General features: G+C 42.1%; 1 protein-coding gene across 7 annotated transcripts in view; it reads right to left on the bottom strand.

Annotated features, from left to right (window-relative positions):
* The window catches only part of klhl32 (kelch-like family member 32), a 263,410-nt gene that overhangs the window by 34,536 nt on the left and 206,844 nt on the right, over window positions 1-22,030 (bottom strand). For all 7 annotated transcript variants that reach the window (XM_041188385.1, XM_041188391.1, XM_041188389.1 and 4 more), the window contains one exon: window positions 11,788-12,514. In XM_041188385.1, coding sequence (XP_041044319.1) covers window positions 11,788-12,514 — 727 coding nt within the window. The remainder of the gene's footprint in view (window positions 1-11,787; window positions 12,515-22,030) is intronic.

The raw sequence follows: 22,030 nt of genomic DNA, 5'->3' as shown, positions 1-22,030 counted from the left end.
CTGACCAAAAACATAAAAATCATGGAGAAAACATGTTCTGTATGAGCATTGTTGCATGATATGGGGAATATATAGGTCTGATTTTCTTCATGTTTGGGCATTTTTTCCCTGAGTTTTGTTGAAAAGTTTCAGGTACCTCTTGTCACTGGTCTTGCAACGTTTCATCTAGGGGGAGGATATAACACTTCCCACAATGTTGAATTCTTCATATAGTCATCCATGACAATCTCCAAGATTGCCCATTTGAACATCATTGCAAACATTCTTCAAAAGGCTAACTTGGACAATCTGTTGTGAAAGCTATTTCCAGACAAGTCATATCTGTCAGTCATGTACTTCTCGACACCATTGAGAAAGTTAAAAAAATTCTCGCACATTGTCCTCCCACATCTCGTGATAATTACTGCAGTTTGCGTTCACTGCAAGCCCCAAATACTTGTCTCGAATCGTGCTCTCCAGGTTCCTATTCATGTCACTCATATCAGCTCATACAACGAGAGGACACTGATTGACTTGCGCCTTCAAACCTTCGATGCAGTCTATGAATAGTTTCACATTATTGCTGAGAAACAGAAGGTAAAGCTCAGTTACTTCATTGGCAGCTCCCTTGTCCCCAAAGTATCTCCATAGCATCTTAGGGCACTCTTCCAGGCCTACACTCAAAGTCTCTCATCGCAGGTTTCTGGCATTTCAGCAATCCGTCAATAGCTGGCACTAGAGAAAATCAACTGGTCACAACATGCCTCAATAAATTATCCTCCACTTCAACAACGTCACAGAACTCAACTTTTTTTTTATTCATTCACTGGATGTGGGCATTGCTGGCTAGGCCAGCATTTATTGCCCTTCCCTAGTTGCCCTTGTTCAGAGGGAAGTTAAGAGTCAACCAACTTGCTGTGGGCCTGGAGTCACATGTAGGCCAGACCAAGCTAGGATGGCAGATTTCCTTCCCTAAAGGACATTAGTGAAACCATGCGGTTTTTTTTTACAACAATCGACAATGGTTTCATGGTCATTATTAGACTTTTAATTCCAGATTTTTACTGAATTTAAATTCCACCATCTGCCATGGCAGAGAATTACCCTGGGTCTCTGGATTACTAGTCCAGTGACAATACCGCTATGACATCGCCTCCCCTGCTGTCCTCTGCTCAGATAAATGCTAAACTGAGCTCATACCTTGAGAATTATACGTTCTGCACCAACATCAATGTTTCTGAAAGTGCACCTTGATGCATTGTGCAAAAAAAGATTCGAGGCAAACAGTTGGCTACAACAATGTCCTTTTGAGCACCTTTCAGTTTTATCTAAATACTGTTGTGGTTTCTGTAATTAACACTTACATTTTCAGTTGAAGATGCAGAAAATCTCTCTAGGCTGAGATTGAAGGCACTGAGTTTGGATAATATTTCTTTTGGGATTGCTTCTACGTTTCCTAGCTGTCACCATAGAAATCCAACAGGAAATTCTGGACCCCCTTTTCAAAATTAAAATATCTCAAACCATTGTACACATGTTTGAGACATCAGTCGTCAAACTAAAACAATCACTTGCTTTAATGTAATCAAGTACTTCTGCACAGAATACGGCACTAGAATGTTCTTGCTCAGCTTTGTTGTCTTGTCAGCTCCCTCGCCACAGAGAAGTCATTGTAGATTTTTTTATTAGCTTTTACCTGCAGTAAATACTCCTGTAGGCCAGGTGGTGCCTCATGGCATGGTGGACTTTACAATGATGATGTACCTGCCCTTCAAGTGTTTAATTTGTGCTTTCCTGATAAAACATGTTGATTCACATCTCCCTTTTCCTGATGGCTGCCATTGATATCGCACAGCATGATGTGCAGAATGCATGATGCTCTCCCTTGCTGCTTTTTGCTACGAAATCACATTATTTTTGACTGTTCCGGATTGAACGATTACTTCCTCTTAGGCATTTTGAATTGGTTAATAGCAGTTATGAAGACAATTTGATGGGGTCTTTCCTCACGGGCACTCGCCCGCCTGGAAATAATTTTAAATGACTGACTTTGATATTAGCCAATGAGGCTAGTAGGACCATGGGTCCATGTTCATTATGTAACATTGAAGGATGCATCATAGGATGTGGGACAGGTTTGATGGGACCTTTTCTTGTGGGTACTTGCCAATCTGGAAATGATTTCATATGACTGACATTGATATTAACCAAAGAGGCTGGTAGGTTGACCATTTGGAACCACCCAATCATCATTCGGTGGTTGATTTTGATATCAATCATTTAAAATCATCTCCATTGGTCAGTGCACGATGGCAAGTACCCTCAGGCTTTTGAACTTCAGGACACCGGACCCAAGGGCATCCAGTACCAGAACAGGGTCAGATGCATTGAAAACCAGGTGAATGGTCACTCTAAATCCAAGATATACTACATAAACAGTTCACACTCGCCTTTATCTTCACTATTGAGCATACAAGCCAAGGAGAACATTGCTGCAATGAAAAGAAGAACCATGTATGAGGAAGTTATATTATCTTTCTCTAGTGGGGGCAGCATAGACTTTTGACACCTGTTCCAGGAGAACCTGCTCCCAACCTCCAGTGCTGACTGTTGAAGTAAAGTTCACTGCAACCACAAAAAGAATGATTGCCTTGTTTGCAAAAACAAACATCTTCATAAATTTCTTCATCCAGAAGCAGCAGGATAGGAGTCTGGAGTTTGCAGTGATTGCAGGATTCCGTACAGTTCATAGGTTACGCAAATATAACCCAGTTTGTTCCTGCTCATAATGCATAGCCTTCATGAATTTCAAAACAATTCTACTGAATTAAAGTGCAATTGCCTGTGACTATCTACAACAATACACACTGGTCCGTACTGCCCATATTCTGAAAGCTGCCATGATACATTCACCTTGTGATGTCATTTATTCCCCAATGTTTGACACTGAAAAATGAGTAAAAGTTCAACTCTTTAGAGTCCAAGGGCCTGCAGACCTGGCTTGACATCTATGGCGATTTCTGTGTATACCTGCTGAACACAGGTAAAATGTGATCCATACTTCTCCAAGACTCATATGAAAGGGGAAAGTGGTGGAGGGCAAAACCCACTAAAAGAGGTGGGTTTGAAAAAATGTCTTGAAGTAGTAGAGGAAGATGGAGAGGTGGAATGGTTTAGTGAGGGTATTTCAGACTGTGGATCATAGGTGGCTCATGGACTGCTTATGCATGATGATGAGAATTTTAACTTTAAGATGTTGTGAAGATCGGGAGCCAATACAGGTGAGCAATCACAAAGGTGCTGGGACAGGATATGGGATACAGAGTCTTGGGTGAGCTGAAGTTTACAGGAGGAACGGGAGTAAAGCCAGGAGAGTAATAGAACAGACAAGTGTGGAGATGACATAGTCATGGTTGAGAAATTCAATGGCAGATGGGTTGAGGTAAAGTTATAGACAGACAATGTTTTGGAATTGGAAATGGAAATAGGTGGTCTTTCTAATGCATAGGATGTGGGCTTGGATGAATGTAATAGGACATCAACATTCTGGATCAGCCAAGAGAGTGAAAGGAATAGAATTAATGGCAAAGGTATGGAGTTTGTGGCAGGGATTATAGATGATGATTTCAGTATTCCCAAAGTTCAATATGGAGAAAACTGGCTCGTCCTGGTCAGATGTTGCACAAGCATTCTGGTAACACAGAGGCAGTGGAGCATTGATAGCATTGGTGGGTGTCATCAGTATTTATCAGGAAGCTGATTCCATGTTGTTGCATTTAGATGAGGAACAGAGGAGAGCAAAGGATAGATAACAACGTGGGTCAAGAAGTAAAGTCATTGCTGAAGACGTCCTGTATATAATTGGATGAATATAATTGGATGTATATAATGGTGAAGTCAATGAGCTGCACATTGTGGGAGGTGAAGTGCAAAACAGAAATACTAAAATCATGTCTGTGGCCCAATGCTGCTCCCTCTCTCCTGTTGTGTTCTATCGGTGCTGTTGCGCACTCTTTCTCCTTCCCCGCTCTCCCCAGCCACTAAAAGTGTTATCCCATCTCTGCCACGACCATCACTTGCTATGACTCCCTTGCCTAACCTGAAGCAGAGTTTTAAATGGAGGGCAGCCCCTCGTGCTTTAACACCACCAATAAAAAATCAATAATGATCCTGAAATCAAAAGAAAACTGAAATACTGAAAATCCAAAACAAAAAATGCTGGAAACTGCCTGCAGATCTATAGTTACATCCTATAGGTTTATCAATGCTTATGAAGGATGTCATTTGCAGATACGGATTGGCATTTCTGTGGAATTTTATTTATTTTTTCACAGGGTGTGGAGGTTGCTGGTTTGGGCAGCATTTATTGAATGATAGGAACAAAGGATTATTTATCTTCCTGTGGTGGATTACAGGCACACTACATTTGAACATAACCTGTTTATGTATCTATATTTATCCATGAGCAAAACTTATGCGGTATCCTAGTTTGAATAGACCAAAAAGCTGGATAAGGCATTTGCTACAGGACACTTCCTTTGTTAGCTGTTTTTGAACAGTTTTCAGAGGATACCATTCTGGAAATAAGCTGTTTTGAAAACATCCCAGAGGCCATAAGACCACAAGACATAAGAGGAGGAGGCCATTTGGCTCATTGAGTCTGCTCTGCCATTCAATGAGATCATGGCTGATCTGATAATCCTTAACTCCAATTTCCTGCCTTTTCCCCATAACCCTTGATTCCCTTACTGATTCAAAATCTGTCTATCTCAGCCTTGAATATACTTAACGAACCAGCCTCTGTAGCCCTTCGCGGTAAAGAATTCCACAGATTCACTACCCTCTGAGATAAGATATTCCTCCTCACCTCTGTCTTAAATAGGCAACCCCTTACTCTGAGATAATGCCCTCTGGTCCAAGACTCTCCCACAAGGCGAAACAACCTCTCAGCATCTACCCTGTCAAGCCTCCTAAGATTCTCATGGCCAGAATTTTACGTTCGGCGTGCGGGTGCACACCCAACACGCCTGTGTGTAATATGTTGCTAACATCCCAACGTCATCATGCACTCGAGTGATATTTCATTTGGCGGGCGTCGGAGTCGGCTGCACACCTGCCGATAACTAAAAGGCCTATTAAGGCCATTAACAAGGTAATTAACTTGAAATTTTCGCTGCCTGTCCAACCTAATGGTTGGTGGGCATGTGAAAATGCCAAGTGGCCTTTAGATTTTTTAGGAAACCTCATCCACAAGCGGGATAAGGTTTCCTAAAGCTAATGCAACTTAAATAAAATCTTTATTTTGAAATTAAAAACATGTCCCATCTCATGTGACATCTCATGCCTCCTCCCCCCGCCCACACAGGTAGCGCTGAGCATTGCTGCTCGTGATCCACACAGGGCGGGCTTAATTGGCCCGCCGGTGTGAAATCGCGAAGTGGAGCCAATCGCAGGAGGCGGACAGCTTCCTGCCTGCTCCCGCCAAGCCCGCCTGACAAGGGGAAAATTCTGACCTATATGCTTCAATAAGGTCGCCTCTCATTTTTCTAAACTCAAATGAGTAAAGGCCCAACCTACTCAACCTCTCCTCATAAGAAAATCCCTCCATAACCGGATCAACCGAGTAAACTTTCTCTGGACCAAAGCTGTTCACAGTTTTCTAGGTGTGGTCTAACTTGTGCCTTGTATAGTTTTTGCAAGACTTCCCAATTTTTATACTCCATTCCCTTTGAAAAAAAGGCCAACATGCCACTTGCCTTCCCTATTATCTTGTATGTTAGCTTTTTGGGATTCATGCACATGGACTCCCAAATCCCTTTGTGCTGCAGCTTTCTGCAGTCTTTCTCCATTTAAATAATATTCAGCTTCTCAATTCTTCTTGCCAAAGTGCATAGCCTCACGTTTTCCCACATTATATTCCATCTGCCAAGTGTTTTGCCCCTTCACTTAAACTCTCTGTAGACTCTTTGTGTCATACTCACCACTTACCTTCCCACTTACTTTTATGTCATCTGCAAACTTGACGATAGTACATTCACTTCCCTCATCCAAATCATTAATATGTATTGTAAATAATTGTGGCCCCACCACTGATCCCTGTGGCACTCCACTAGTTACGGGCTGCCATCCTGAAAATGCCCCCCTTATCCCAACTCCCCGTCTTCTATTAGTTAGCCAGTCCTCTATCCATGCCAATGTACCACCCCCAACACCATGGGTTCATCTTATTGTGTAGCCGTTTGTGTGGTACCATATTGAATGCCTTTTGGAAATCCAGATATATTACTTCTACTGGTTCCCCTTTATCTATCCTGCTTGTTACCTCCTCAAAGAATTCTAATACATTTGTCAAGCATGATTTCACCTTCTTGAAGCCATGCTGACTCTGCTTGATTATATCATGCATTTCTAAATGCTCCACTATTACATCCTTTATAATAGACTCTAACATTTTCCCAATGACAGATGTTAAGCTAACTGGCATATAGTTACCTGTTTTTTGTCTCCTTCCCTTTTTCAATAGGGTATTACATTTGCATTTTTCCAATCCTCTGGGACCTTTCCAGAATCTAAGGATTCTTGGAAGATTACTACCAGTGCATCCACTATCTCTGTAGCTACTTCCTTTAATGTCCTAGGATGCAACCCATCAGGTCCAGGGGACTTAACGGCCTTTAGCCCCTTTAGCTTCCCTAGTACTTTTTCTCTAGTTATTGTTATTGTATTTGCTATAGTATTTATTTCCTGCCCGCCTCCAACTTTGCCCCTTGATTATTTAGTATTTTTGGAATGCTATTAGTGTCTTTACCATGAAGACTGATGCAACTCCTCTGCGATTTCCTGCTTCTCCATTATGGCCAGGTCCTGCCTTAGTAAAATAAGGCAGGATCTGGCCAAGGTAAACTGGGAACAGTTACTTGTGGGGAAATCTACACAGGAACAGTGGGGGGTGTTCAAAAAGGAAATGGGGAGGGTACAGGGTCAACATGTTCCATCTAGGGTGAAAGGAAGGAGTAACAAGCCCAGAGAATCATGGATGACCAGAGGTATTCAGGTTACGATGAGAAGGAAAAGAGAGGCTTTTAGCAGGTACAAGGGAAGCAAATCAGCAGAGGCATTAGTGCAGGGTGGAGCTTAAGAAAGCAATTAGGAAAGCAAAGAGGGGATATGAGAAAGCTCTGGCTGGTAAAAGTTGGCAAAATCCCAAGTTATTCTATCAGTATATCAATGGGAAGAGGATAACCAGGGAAAGAGCAGGCCCATAAGGGACCAAGGGGGCAATCTATGGCGGAGGCAGAGGACATCGCAAGGGTGTTGAATGAATATTTCACATCCGTCTTCATCCAAGAGAATGATGATGAAGGTATCAAACTCATGGAGAGAGACTGCGAGGTTCTTAAGCAAATTGATATAGGGAGTGACAAGGTGTTGGCAGGCTTAAAAGTGGACAAATCTCCAGGTCCAGATGATTTGGGTCCCAGACTGCTGAGGGAGGCAACGGAGGAGATCGCAGGGGCTCTGACCCAAATTTTTAATTCCTCTCTGGCCACGGGGGAGGTGCCAGAGGACTGGAGAACAGCTAATGCGGTTCCGCTATTTAAGAAGGGTTGTAGAGATAAGCCAGGGAACTACAGGCCAGTGAGTCTCACGTCAGTAGTAGGGAAACTAGTGGAGAAAGTTCTGAAGGAGAGTATCTATCTCCACTTGGAGAGGCAAGGTTTGATCAGGGATAGTCAGCATGGCTTTGTCAGAGGGAGGTCATGCCTAACAAACTTGATTGAATTTTTTGAGGAGGTGACCAGGTGTGTAGATGAGGGTAGTGTAGTTGATGTGGTTTATATGGATTTCTGCAAAGCCTTTGACAAGGTCCCACATGGGAGACTTATAAAGAAGGCAAATGCATATGGGATACAGGGTAATTTGATAAGGTGGATTCAAAATCGACTTAGTTATAGGAGGCAGAGGGTGATGACAGAAGGATGCTTTAGTGACTGGAAGCCAGTGTCCAGTGGCGTACCACAGGGATCTTTGCTTGGTCCCCTATTATTTGTCATTTATATAAACAACATAGATGATCAGGTGGGGGATAGGATTAGTAAGTTTGCAGATGACACAAAGATTGGCTGGGTGGTTAACAGTGAGGTTGAGTGCCTTGGGCTACAGGAAGATATAGACGGGATGGTCAAATAGGCAGATAAATGGCAGAAGGCATTTAACCCTGAAAAGTGTGAGGTGATACACTTTGGAAGGAGTAATTTGACAAGGAAGTATTCAATGAACGGCATGACACTATAAAGTTTTGAGGAACAAAGGGACCTTGGCGTGTGTGTCCATTGATCTCTGAAGGCAGAGGGGCATGTTAGTGGGGTGGTGAAAAAGGCATATGGGACATTTGCCTTTATCAATCGAGGCATAGATTACAAAAGTAGGGAGATCATGTCAGAGTTGTATAGAACCTTGGTGGTGCCACAGCTGGAGTACTGTGTACAGTTCTGTGTGCCACATTATAGGAAGGATGTGGTTTCACTGGAGGGGGTACAGAGGAGATTCACCAGGATGTTGCCTGGGATGAAACATTTAAGTTATGGAGAGAGGTTGGATAGTCTTGGATTGCTTTCGTTGGAGCAGAGAAGACTGAGGAGTGACCTGATTGAGGTGTACAAGATTATGAGGGGCATGGTCAGGGTGGATAGGGAGCAGCTGTTCCCTTTAGTTGAAGGGTTAGTCACAAGGGGGCATAAGTTCAAGGTGAGGGGCAGGAGGTTTAGGGGGGATGTGAGGAAAAACCTTTTTACCCGGAGGGTGGTGACTGTCTGGAATGCACTGCCTGGGAGGGTGGTGGAGGTGGGTGGCCTCACATCCTTTAAAAAGTACCTGGATGAGCACTTGGCATGTCATAACATTCAAGGCTATGGGCCAAGTGCTGGTAAATGGGATTAGGTAGGTAGGTCAGGTGTTTCTCACATGTTGGTGCAGACTTGATGGGCCGAAGGGCCTCTTCTGCACTGTGATTCTGTGTGATTATTATTTCCCCAGCCTCATTCATGGACTCAATGTCCCTAAAGTTTACAGTCTCATAGAAAACTACTGAAACAAACAGGATTCCATTCTCCAGACATAAGATTTTTTTTATTAATTTAACTAACCTATTTTTTCTATTCATCCTGATTTTGCAGCATGCAATTTGTTTGTTATTTGTCGTTTGTTCTCAAGTGCTACCAGCTGCCATGTGTTTAATCATCGATGCAATAATTGCAGTATTTGTAACTGTGACTGACAATCAAAAATGCACTATGATGTTTCTGGCATAACTGATGTATTTCTGTCACCACGGAAAAGTTGGAAATTACAGCAGAAACCAGTTATTACCTTAATACTCTCTCTAATCAGTGATGAGCAAAATCATGTTTTGATTTTCTTTTCCTTCCCTTATTTTTAATTTAGTTTAATTTTCTTACTGTCTCTCTCTCTCTCTCTGGTTTTCCCCAGCACACAAAGCATTGACAATATAAGCAGCAGCTAGCTCCCATTCTTCTTGAGTTAAAAATACCACTCTTGAGTTGGCCTTTAGTTGTGTTTGAAATTGGCCAAGAGTAATTCATCCTCTGCCATTCCCTTCCGGTTTATGGGAATTTCTTGACACCTTCCCTATTTAAGATCATGAAAACACTGTGGCCAAGATATAAAAAAAACACGGGCAGAATTTTGCCCTCAGATGGCGGGCGGGCCCCACTGGCTCGGTGGCAGGCGGGCAGCCGACCCCTGCCACCGAAATGGGGCCTGCCACCATTTTGAGTGGGAGGGCCAATTAAGGCCCGCCCAGCAGCCTATGCGCTTCCTGTGTGGGGGCAGGGAGGGAATCCTCATCTGTCAAAGTGCACTCTTTTGCGGATGCGCACTAAAGAGCGCACTGCTCCCTGAGGCAAAGTCCTGTCTCAGGGAGATTAATGACAGGTAAGTAAAGTCGAAAAATATTAAAATTATTAACATGTTCCCCTCATGTGACAATGTCACACGAGATGGGACATGTTAATAATAAACACTTAAAAGTTTATTACATTTTTAAAAAAACGGACATGAAACTTCATCCCACCAGTGGGTGAAGTTTCATGAATAATCTGGTGCCCACTGGGGCTCCTGGCTTGCCCGCCAGCCTTAAGGTTGGACGGGCTGGTATTTAATTATCTTAACTAGCCTGTCAATGGCCTCAATGGGCCATTGACAGGTTGGCGGGCGGACTTCCTAAAAATTTAAATGGCCCGGGATGACATTGGGGATTCCTCCTGACGTCATCCCGTGTCATTTTCCCCTCGGTGAGTGGGCCCCGACCCCAAATCGCTGAGGGGAAAATCCTGGCCCACATGTGGGGAGCCATAATGCTAAACTCACACATTCTAAAACTTTGTAGCATGTACACTTGTTTTTCCATTTTTTTGCTGAAGAGAGCAGTATGTTCTTAATCTAGGTGTTACATTTGACCCCGCGATGAACCTTCGACCACACACTCGAGCCATCACTAAAACTGTCAATTTCCACCTCCGTAACGTTGCCTGACTTTTCCCATCTTAGCTCATCTTCTGCTGGAACACTCAGTCGTACCTTTGTTATTTCTGGGCTTGAATACGCCAATGCACTCCTAGCTGGCTTCCCATCTTCTGCTCTCTATAAACTTGAGGTCATCCAAAACTCTGCTGCCTGTGTCTTAACTTGCACCAAATCCTATTGACCTATCACCCCTCTGCTCGATGACTTAAATTGGCTTCCAATCAAGCAAAGTCTTGAGTTTAAAATTCTCATCCTGGTTTTCACGAGCCTCCATGGCCTCGCCCCTTCCTATCTCTGTAATTTCTTCCAGCTTCACAACCCTCCAAGATAACTGCGCTCATCTAATTATGGCCTCTTGTGCTTCCCTGATTTTAATTGCTCCAACATTGATGCCTGTGCCTTCAGCTGCCTCGACCCTAATCTCTGGAATTCTCTCCCTAAATCTATCGCCTCCTGTAAGATGCTCATTAAGGTTTTGGTCAACTGACCTGAAGTCTCCTGACGCATCTTACTATTATATTTTGTTTTATAATGCTCCTGTGAAGTGCCTTGAGGCATTTTATTATGTTAAAGGTACTAACAATAATTGCACACAAGTTATAAACACCAGTTGTTGTAGCAATGTGGAAATGCCTTATTGAATACAATCTGAAAATCTGATCAGTCACCTCCTCAAAACATGATTATATTTGTCAAATACTCTTTGACTTTAAACAAATTCAAGTTTCCAGAAACTCAAGTTAGACACATGGGTCTATAATATCTGCATTCTTCCTTTTCATGCCTCTTGACCAAAGGTGTCACATTTTCCAATCCCACACCTCAATTTTCATCTTTGAGAAGGATTAAAAATTGTGATCAGAGTTTGTCAAAAATTTTAATTTTCTAAAGGATGTTATTTGACCACCTTACTGAACCTTTGAAGAAAGAACAGAAAGTAATCTGTGATGATTGAAACAAGATGGCAGCAGATGCATTACAATTGGTCTCAGATTTCCTGTGCTAGAAAAGGGGGAATATTGTAGTGTTTCCATTGCCTGTAACATTCTGACTTGTACAGATCAGTAGTACAGAGATCCTTAGTATTTCCTCAATGAATCACTTAGGTAACATATTGTGTATACATATCAAAAATGAGTATGTCAGTTCTCATATCAGCCAACCTTATCTTTGTTTAACCTGATCGAGATCTAATAAACAAACTGATTTGTGCATGCATGATACTCAGTAGCGAGCATTAAAACTCAAAATGTTGCTCCTTACCTGAGATCCAAAGAAGCCCATCAGCCATACATCCTGCATGGCAGGACAGTGATCTATCAAATGATTGTACGAAAGACCACTTGTTTTTCTTTGTACAGTATCTCTCCACAGTGGGCAAAACCTGCCGCAGTTCATTCCTTCCACCCACTGCGTATAGGTATTCATCCAAGGCTCCAAGTACAAAATGCTCACGGCAGTTTTTCATAGGAGCTATCTCTGTCCAAGTGTTACTGCGAGGATCATAGCGGCATGCAGTCCTCACTGCACAAGTGCGACCTGTTGCGTGCTCCACCTCCCCACCTGCTACAAAAAGGAAGTCCCCCATGACAGCTACGCAATGATGACTTCTTCCCACAGGCATAGGACACAGCTCACTCCAGTTTGAAACCCTTGCTATGTGAACATTTTCCTGGTTCACTGGATTAAAATATCGCAGGTCTCTCACTTTGCAAATCTCACGCTTCTTACCACCAACAATATAAAGTGTTTCTGACTGGAAGCGAGGTCGTGTCCTGATGGTTTGCCATATGGGCTGTGCATATATGCTCTGGTGGTACTCCAAGGATTCAGTAACGAAAGCCATGGCAGTTTCACTGGCCTGAACCAGAGGGTGAGATAGGGCCACAGCATGAAGTGTATCAACATCCATCAAACCGAAACGCACGTATTGTAAGAGTTCATCCATATACTGATACCGACAACCATGTTCCAACCATCTGACTGCCAGCTGTCAAAATAAAACAAAGTAGTCTGGTTAGTCTTTTAAAGCAAGAAGATATCATAACATTTGTTTTGTGAACAATCAATAACTAAAATACTTAAGACATGAAATTTAGAATTCCTGGATACTTCCAGCACTCGAACATAAACCTAGGATACAATGACCCTATCTGGCAAATAAAATATTGTTAATAGCTTATTTTGAAATTCCATTCCGTTCTTCATCCAATTTCTGACTATAAATTGGGAATCTAAAAAAATGAAAAGTAAGGCAAATCAAGATGTTATTTTCTTAGTCTGAAGTTAAAATCATAATTGCATTCAAGAACAATAATAAATTTAAATAGATCATCTGGCCAAAATGCCACCAATCTTTTCTTGCATGTAAGTTCTTTTTAACTGGTGTGTAAATGCCTACACCTTTACTTACCAACACAAGGTTTACCAAAATAAATCAACACTGCATTATTTAATATATTACTGTAACTATATTCTCACTGTCCAGAGATGTGATTTATTATCGCTAGGTAGGAACCACTGACAAGGCTGCACTTATGCATTGTTGATCCACTTGGCAAAATGTAATTGGCATCATTCAATGCAATAGGAGCTGTGAAAATGAATCCAAATAGGGAAAGGCAGGATCAAAATGGTGCTTTTATAATGCTGACAAACACGTAGCTTTGACTTTTCTCTTTCATCAATTTTGTTCTCTATTTCCCTGAAGATACTGTAGTCCTTGCTGACGCACAGTTCCATGGGTGTCAATTGCACTTGAGTCTCGCACTCAGGTTTGTACAATGCTTTAGTGTCAGGAGGCTACTCAACTGCAAAGTGCATCACAACTGAGCCACATTCTATCCTCGCTAGCTGTCATCATGTGATTAGGATGCATGTAACTTTTGCCAGCTTTTCCCTCCCAAACACAGAAACATAAAGGTTGATTGCAGCACATCACTCTTCCTGCTACTCGGGCTGATATCAGCTAGCTCAGCACAGACTTTGAATTAAACCTGGGACCTCAGTAGCTCACCAGCTCACTAGATTAGCCCTCTGAGCAATCAGAGTACTAAATACGCTGCAGCAACTGAGAATCAATGGAATATTTTTCTTGAATAGGTGCAAGCTTCAAGAAGGCAATTTTTTTCTTTGGCTGGGAGCAGCATAAAACACTTTTCCATCACAATGAAATATGTGCAACTGATGTAATGTTTGCCCAAGGCAATTCACCTTATCGCACAGTAGTTGCTAACAAATAAAAAAAAGCGACATTTCAATGCTCCCTCAGCTCAATAATTGAATATGCCACTGTGTCACATCATGAAAATCCCAAGCATAATCTCTTATTAATGCTCAATCCATTTGTCATTCAGGGCAGTGAGGATGCTGCAATTGGCCTCAGTACACTGGGACTGGGGAGAATCCACAGGGTTAGCTTTCCTGATCTTTATTACACCCATTAGTGTAATAATACCACTATTGTTTCTTAGCTCTAAACAAATAGATTCTGCCCTTGACCCCTCCACATATCAGGTTGCTTTTTGTGCTGAGTCCTTTCATTAATATAACAAGAGGCATTTACAACGGCGGGAGCTCTCCCTATATGTTAGAAATTGCCTGACACTGGAAACTTCAGTGGGACCAACAGTGATTGATCAGAAACCCCACCTGTCGAGCTTCCAATTGCCATGGATAATTCAGTGACACGTGCATGTGCAAGAGAGGAGAAAGAATGAAAGTAAAAAAGACATAAAAGGCAAAAGCCAAAGTCCAGAAACTCCCCTTGAATGCTGCTAAACTCAATGCCAAACATTGACTCACTGGCGCTACTTAACATCAGGCACCAATAGATATTAATGCATCTTGCTATGTATTTGAGCTTTAAAAATGTAAAAGATAAAAGGTGAGTACATAGATAATAGAATATATAACCCCATTAAAGGTTTTAAGTTTACCATTGATTTAATGTTGGTCACATTTACTGCCTGTAATGACACATTTTCACCATCATTTTTTTCTTGTTCAACTTTTTTGACTCAAAGTGAAACAGCTGTAAGTCAGATGTGAAGGGCTATTGAGAATTTATGAAGACAGCCAACCTTGAATGACTAATCAAGAGAACTTGATAAAACAAGGTGAACAAATCAAACCACTCAAAAATGTTTGAAAAGATTTGCAATGCCATTTTCTCTCCATAGCAAAAATATCGCAAGCCAATAAAATGTGCAAAACAAAAAAAACTAACAGGTACAAGAAAATAAGTTACCGTATCAAAAAGCACCAATTTCTATGTTTTCCGTTAAATAAAGCATGATATTTTGAACTCCTGCCATAAATATATCTAAATTAAATATATATTGTTTTTATGTAATTTATCATGATGAAAGCAAACATTAATTGTTTATTGTTCCAGAGATAGTGGCCTGGATTGTCGCCAAGTTGGGATGACATTGAAGCCCTTTAAAAATGGCAGTTGGGACCAGATTCTGGGATTCCCAACCCCATTCCTGGGTTTCTGCTCTTCAGGAACTCCCCCCCAGCCACAAACAATCCCTATGGCCCCTCATGCCAAGCTATCACACATACATGCCCATTCACCCCCTATACACTGTCTTGAACCAATGAAACCTATAATGACAGTAGTATATGTAAAAAAAGCTTGTAAGAAAAGTTTTTTTTTAAAGAAGTCATTTTTTGGTAACTTTTCAATCTCTTAAAAAAACTCTTTTTGACACTTTTATTGGGGCGTGTTAACTCTTTAACCCTTTGAAGCTTCAATAGCTGAAACTGTAAGCACTTGAAATATCTTTATCTCATGTAAGTAAGCATTGTGAAATTGATAGCATTGATCAGAGACTCAGAGCTGACAATCTAGCAATGTTTTTTCTGGGGCTTAAGTGCTTCAATAGGCTAATGAAATTCTGGGCTCTCAGCCAAGCTGGGATGGGCTGAGACCTGAGACATCCATTAGAATACCAGCCCCAGATAAATCATTGCTTGATTGACAGCCCTGGGCTCCTGATCACTTGTGTAAATAAATATTGTAAAATTGACAGAAGATAGAGGTTTCAGGTGCTTGTAGTTTCAGCTATCGAAACTCTAAAAGGATCTGGATGATTGGCATTTTTATTGGGATGTAGTGAAAGATTTTTTTTATAAGAAAGTGGAAGGTTATCAATGAATGATTTTTTTAAAGCTTTTCTTACACTTCCTACTGTCATTACAGAGCTCAGAAGTTCTTTCCAGTGTTTGGTGGGTGAATGGGTATGGAAGTGCCATAGCTTGGCATGGGGATTGTTTGGGTAGCTTGCCTTGATATGTGGGGCATCAGGGCCATTGGGGTTAGTGGAGGCATACCTTGGCATGTGGGTAGATGGAGGCATAGGGTTGTTTGGGGTCATGCTTTGGCATGGGGGGACCATAGGGTTGTTTGGGGAAACAAACCTTGGCATGAGGGCATTAGGGGCCATAGGAGGTGGAAGGCAGGTCTTGGTATGGGGCCTGAAGGGTCATAGAGGTTGTTTAAGGTGGCATACCATGGCATGGGGTGCATAAGCAGGCAGAGAGGTTGATGGGGGCATGAGGTGGCATGAGTGGGGCAGGGGGAATGTGTGAGGGGTGAGGGCCTTTCTGTTTTCTTTTTAATGACCAAGTCCTACAGCACCAAGGTAGTCCTTTTAATCAGGCCACCTCTGTACCTGGCAGCCTGTGGCTGCCTCTGAACTTTTCCGTGTGTTGGCGGCCTGACTCCAGCCTGCACCCCCCCACCCCATCCATGAAAATCCCATCCTTGTGGAAACTTTATCCCAAACTGGGAGGGCCAAGCCAGGAATTGTCCCGACTCCCGTTACCTGCCTCGAGGATAAAAATCCAGGCCAGCATCTTTTTGATCTTTCATCCGCTTTTCTCACCTTTTCTCAGGAATGCTAGTCCTAAGTTTAATTTTTACTGCAAGTGTGCTGGCTCACGCTTAGGTGAGTGGGGCGCCTATCCCCTAAAACTGAATTGAACAGGTTGCCACTTTTTGTTGCCAACCCTCCTGGATTGTCTCAGAGTCTTCACAAATTCAAGATTAATCCCCTGAACACAGTTACCAGCAACCAGGGATACACGGGTGCATTTAAAAAAAAAATCTTTAAACATTTTGGTTAGTTAGTTATAAAAACATTGGAGATATGGAAAAAGGCTGACTAGGTGAAGCAGGAGATGATGTGATAAAGCATCCAGGAATATGTAAATTTGAGCTGGATTTTGTTCCCACCCACTGCACCACTCTATAGGCCAAAAGAATTTAAATTGATATAGTGCTTTTCATGTCCACAGGATATCCCAAAGCTTTGCAGAGCCATGGATATACATTTGAAGTCACTTACAATCTAGGCTAACACACAACAGCACTTTGAGCACAGCAATGTCCCTTGATCAGAGTTTAATGGCTGGATAATCTATTTTAGTTACATTGGTTACAGTATTGGATAGGACATTCTCATGATTTTGTTCAGTGCCTATGTCCACCAGATCAGGCAGGCTAGCAGGCAGGGTCTCAGTTTAAGGTCTTAATTACAGTGAGGCAGTTCCTCAACCAGTACCGACCTGAAGTGTCTCTCAGATTATGTGCTCAAGTCTCTGCAATGGGACTAGAACCCACAATTTTGCGATTCGGAGACAAGAATGCTATAAGCCAAGTCAAGACTGAAAAAGATCTGTGTACTCATCCTTTACTTTATAGCTATGTATAGATTATTTATTTCAGTTACTCTGTATGTGAGAAGTTTAAACTTACTTCTTTAGTAGCCAATCGACCAGAATAGGAGGAAGAGGAGGAGCAAGGGGAAATGACAGGGTGGTTGGTTCCAATTAGGTAAGTGATGTTCGTTGGTGGGGGCAGTGGGCAAGGGCTAGTATTGCATGGAAGAGACATGTTTACATGTGGAAGATGAGTTTTAGTCATCAAGGCAGTGTTCAGTGAATAGCAGGGTTCTTTGGTTGATTGGAGTGCAAGGGAGGGATATATCCTGAGGTGACGTGTGTGCAGGTTCTGATCCTCAAAATTATGCTAAGTGCACAGGGTATTGTTTGGCTGAGGGGGAATATGCTCTAACTGACTGGGCTCTGCTTAGTGCAAACGGGTGGCAAATGTGTTTTACGGGATTTTCTTTCACATATTTCTTAAATGGGGCAAGTACAGGGTGGGTATCACAATATGACTGCTCACTGGGAAGTGGAAGCAATCTGGGGTTGGGCTACATCAATAACAGTTCCACTCCTTGGGGGTGGAAGGGATTCCAATTAAGGGTAAAGTGGCAGACCATGATATTTATACTCAGTGGTTAGGTGATTGTGTTTGGGTGGTTATTCTGATACTAGGATTTATGATCTGTAGGGGGAAGGGGTCTGTGTTCAGGACTGGACCCAATGATAATGGGGTTCTTTTCTCTTTTAAATGTTAGGTGATCTTACTGTCCATTCAACGATGGAAACTGTTCTACTTTGATTGTCACCAACTGATCTTTCATGGCAAGATATCTGTTTTTCTGTGACTCAGCTGATTTATAAAATGGCCATTCATATTCTTGAAATGCATTTACTCGATTTGCTGTGAGATCTTCCGATTGCTTTCATTTTGGCCATCATATAGCTGATGCACTGTTTCAAGCATCCTTGGAACGTAAACATTGTCTTCTTTCCATCCATTTACATCTTGTAGCTGGGACTTTTCCTGTATTTGCAATGATTTCTGTACATTAATGAGACTGAGTAAATAACCATATCCTCACTAACCTTTTCCAATGTGTCTGCAGTCATTCTCCAGGGAAAGGATTCATGTAACATCACTGGATGGACAATAAGGAATCAAACCAATTTCACAGAAGAGGCTTAGTTTAGTTTATTGATGGTTACGTTAATTAGTTTCAATGTTGTGGAATAACATCACATAATTTAATAATTCATTGTCATTTACAGTTGCAACACCACAAGCATGTTGCGATCATATACAGTGCTGTGTTGAAGTACTCTATATTGTTGACCCTGTAGGACTGCCTGTCCAAAACTGGATCAAACTACACATTGAATTTCATGTAGAATCGACAACTTCACTAGGTCAAATTATATATTCCAGACAAAATGTTGGGTGAGTATTGTCCTTCCACTTCCTGGCAATGACATCTACTTTAATTGCACTGGGTGGTGTCAATAAATGCAACCTTTCAAGAGCACAACCTCTGACTCACTGTGAGCCTTACCACCAGAGATCTGATAAGTCTTGCATCTTGTATTAGTTTGCTGCGTTATACATTTGAAAGCCACTGCAGCAGCTTCAGGCATCAGATGTCTGAATTAGTAGACTTCCTGATATCACACCTCAAAGCATCATACTTTCATTGTGTAAATATTAATAAATTATCCAATTTACTATGAGTAAATCAATCACAAAGTACAGTTAGTAAAGTTTCTCAATGGCGAACAACAATTAGCAGAAAAACAAGCTGCTATCCACTAATCAGCAAATATCACAAAATCTATCCATCAAATAATTTCTTCACTGTTTACAGCTGTCATTTTTTCCCTTTGCTCAAAGGACTGCATAGTGAGATCCAAATTACATTTGTGTGCATTCACCCAGTACAATAATAGTATGTGCTCAACAATTAGTGCACTGAGCCCACTTCTATTTCTAACTTCAGCTGAATTTGCAATGTTTCACCTTTATCATCTGCAATTGCTAATTTAGGGCCAGAGTTTCCTGGAGGTGGGGGAGGGTGGGAGGTGGAATTGGGATAGGGGTTCATTTGCAGGTTGCACACCCGCCACTGATGGGAGCTGGGGAGCTGAAGCCTTTTGTAATTTTCATGAAGGTGATCTGTCTGTTTGGCTGGGGCGGACATGCTGGTCAATTAATGGCCATGGGGTGGGAGCTGAGGAGGGTCAGTCAAATGCAGACTACGTTGTGACTGGCTTCAGCATCCATTGGTGTGGCTGCCATTTGTGAATTCATGTATGAAACTATTAATATGTAAAGTTAATTTTCTACATTTTGGAGGGCAGAGTGGTGGTGACTAATTCTTTAAAAGAAGCAATTTTTTCTATAATGGGGTAGGACCATTCAGCCTCTTCATTGCCACTTTGAACTGCAACTTCTCACGTTAGCTTGTGCATTCCTTCATTGAGCAGCTGAAGAACGTCCACATCCATAGAAATTACAAAAGCAGAGAAGATGAGCTTCTAAACTATTGTAATTGACCTGATGGTTGATGTGGTCGAGTTCATTGGCCTGCCTCACCCTCACAAAAATCGCTAGCGTCAGAAAGGAGGTGGCAGACCAGCACGCAGGCCATCAGCGCCATTTATTTTGGTCAACCGCCTCTGGTCAACAAAAATCCAGCCCATAAGGTTTTCTCATATTTACATAGCCCTTTGCTTGAATTTTGCCTTGGTCACCTTTATCGGTACAGCATGCTGCTTATGTCTTGTCCTGTTAGTTCTTTGAGGAAATAATGAATTCAGAATATTTGCCATTCTGTGCTTAAAGTCCCACTACATTTATGATTTTCCCTCTTCTTTGACTGCCCTCTTTCAATTGTAACACTGAAGGATTATTTCTACTATGTTTTGCCTTGTAGTTCCAGTCCTGTTTCTAGACCTCCTTGCTTCTTTGATCACCTGTTGAATATGCATATTTCATATGCTTGTTGTTTAATTTTTCATGAATGTGGGTTTTTATAGAGTTTGAGATATAGCATGAAATGTTTTCATTCATTAATGGCATCAAGCATTGCTGACATTTGTTGCCATCCATATTCGCCTTCTTGAATCGCTACAATCCATGTGAGTGTAGGTACAACCTCAGTGCAATTAGAGGGAAAGATTCAGTGAAGGTACAGCACTCTAATTCCAAATCAAGAAAATGAGTGGCGTGGTGAGGAGCTTGCAAGTAATGGTGTTCCCATGCTTCTGCTGCCCTTGTCCCTCCAGGTGGTAGAGGTCGTGGGTTTGGAAGGTGCTGTTGAAGGAGTCTTAGTGAGTTGCTGCAGTTCATCTTGCTGCTACTGTGCGTTGGTGGTGGAGGGAGTAAATGTTGAAGGTGATGGATGAGGCGCTGATCAAGTGGGCTGCTTTGACCTGGATATTTTTGAGCATCGAGCATTGTTGGAGATTCACTCAACCAAGCAAGTGGAGAGTATTCCATCATACTCTTGACTTGTGCCCTTAAGGTGTTGGACAGGCTTCAGGAATTCAGGAGCTGAGTTACTTGTACAGTTTCCAGCCTCTGACCTGCTCTTGCTGTCACAATATTTATATGGCTGGTCCAGTTAAATTTTTGGTAAATGATAATCCCCACAATGTTTATGGTGGGGGATTCAGCATTGGGAATGCCATTAAGTAACGTGAGATGGTTAGACTCTCTCTTTTTGAAGATGGCCATTGCTATTTATCAGTCCAAGCCTGAATGTTGTCCAGGTCTTGCTGCATGCAGGAATTGTCTGCTTCAGTATTTGAGGATTTGTGAATAATATTGAACACTGTATAATCATCAGCAAACATCCCCATTTCTGGCCTTATTTTGGAGGGAAGATCATTGATGAAGAAACTGAAGATGGTTGGGCCCAAGATATTACCTGAGGAACACCTGCAATGATGTCCTGGGGCTGAAATGATTGGCCTTTAATGAACACAACCACCTTCCTTTGTGCTAGATATGACCCCAACCAATGGAGAATTTACCCCTTGATTCACAGAGACTTCAATTTTGCTAGTTCTCCTGTTGCCACATTCAATCAAACATTTCCTTGATGTCAAGGGCAGTCACTCTCACCTCACCTTTTGGTTTCAGGTCTTCTGTGGTTGGACCAAGGCTGTAATGAGGTCAGGAGCCGAGTTGTCCTGGAGGAACCTAAACTGAGTGCGGCTGGCCAGGTAATTTCTGTTTTAGTTAAGCTTGCTGGCACTGGCAATGACATCTTCCATCACTTGTTGATGATTGAGAGCAGACTGATGAGGTAATTAGCCAGATTGGATATCACGTGGAGCGAACTAAATTGAAGAATTGGCAACTGTGATGTTGGGGACCTCAGGAGGAGGAGGCAGTAATAGATCATCCGCTGGGTACTTGAAGATAGTTGCAAATGCTTTAGCCTTGTCTTTTTGCACTGACATGCTGAGCTCCCCCAACACTGAGGTTGCTCATGTTTGAGGACCCTCCTCCCCCAGTTAGTTGCTTAATTGTCCAGCACCATTCACAACTGGATGTGGCAAGGCTCAGCTTTGATCTTATTCTTTGGCTGCAAGACTGGTTGTTCTATTTCATGCTGCTTCCACTGTTTAGCATAGATATAGTCCTGTGTTGTAGCTTCATCAGTTTGACACTTCACTTTTGGGTATGTCTGTTCCTTGCATGCTCTCCTCCACTCTTCATTGAACCAAGATTGATGGTAATGATAGCAGGGGGACATGTCAGCAATGAGGCTACAGATTATGGGTGTTGCTGCTGATGGTCCAGTTTTGAGCTGCTAGATCTGGTCTG

This window comes from Carcharodon carcharias, chromosome 5, assembly GCF_017639515.1.
Source record: "Carcharodon carcharias isolate sCarCar2 chromosome 5, sCarCar2.pri, whole genome shotgun sequence".
In the NCBI taxonomy this organism is placed as follows: Eukaryota; Metazoa; Chordata; class Chondrichthyes; order Lamniformes; family Lamnidae; genus Carcharodon; species Carcharodon carcharias.
Note: the sequence above shows the minus strand (reverse complement) of the source record. Positions and strands in the feature narration are given on the sequence as shown.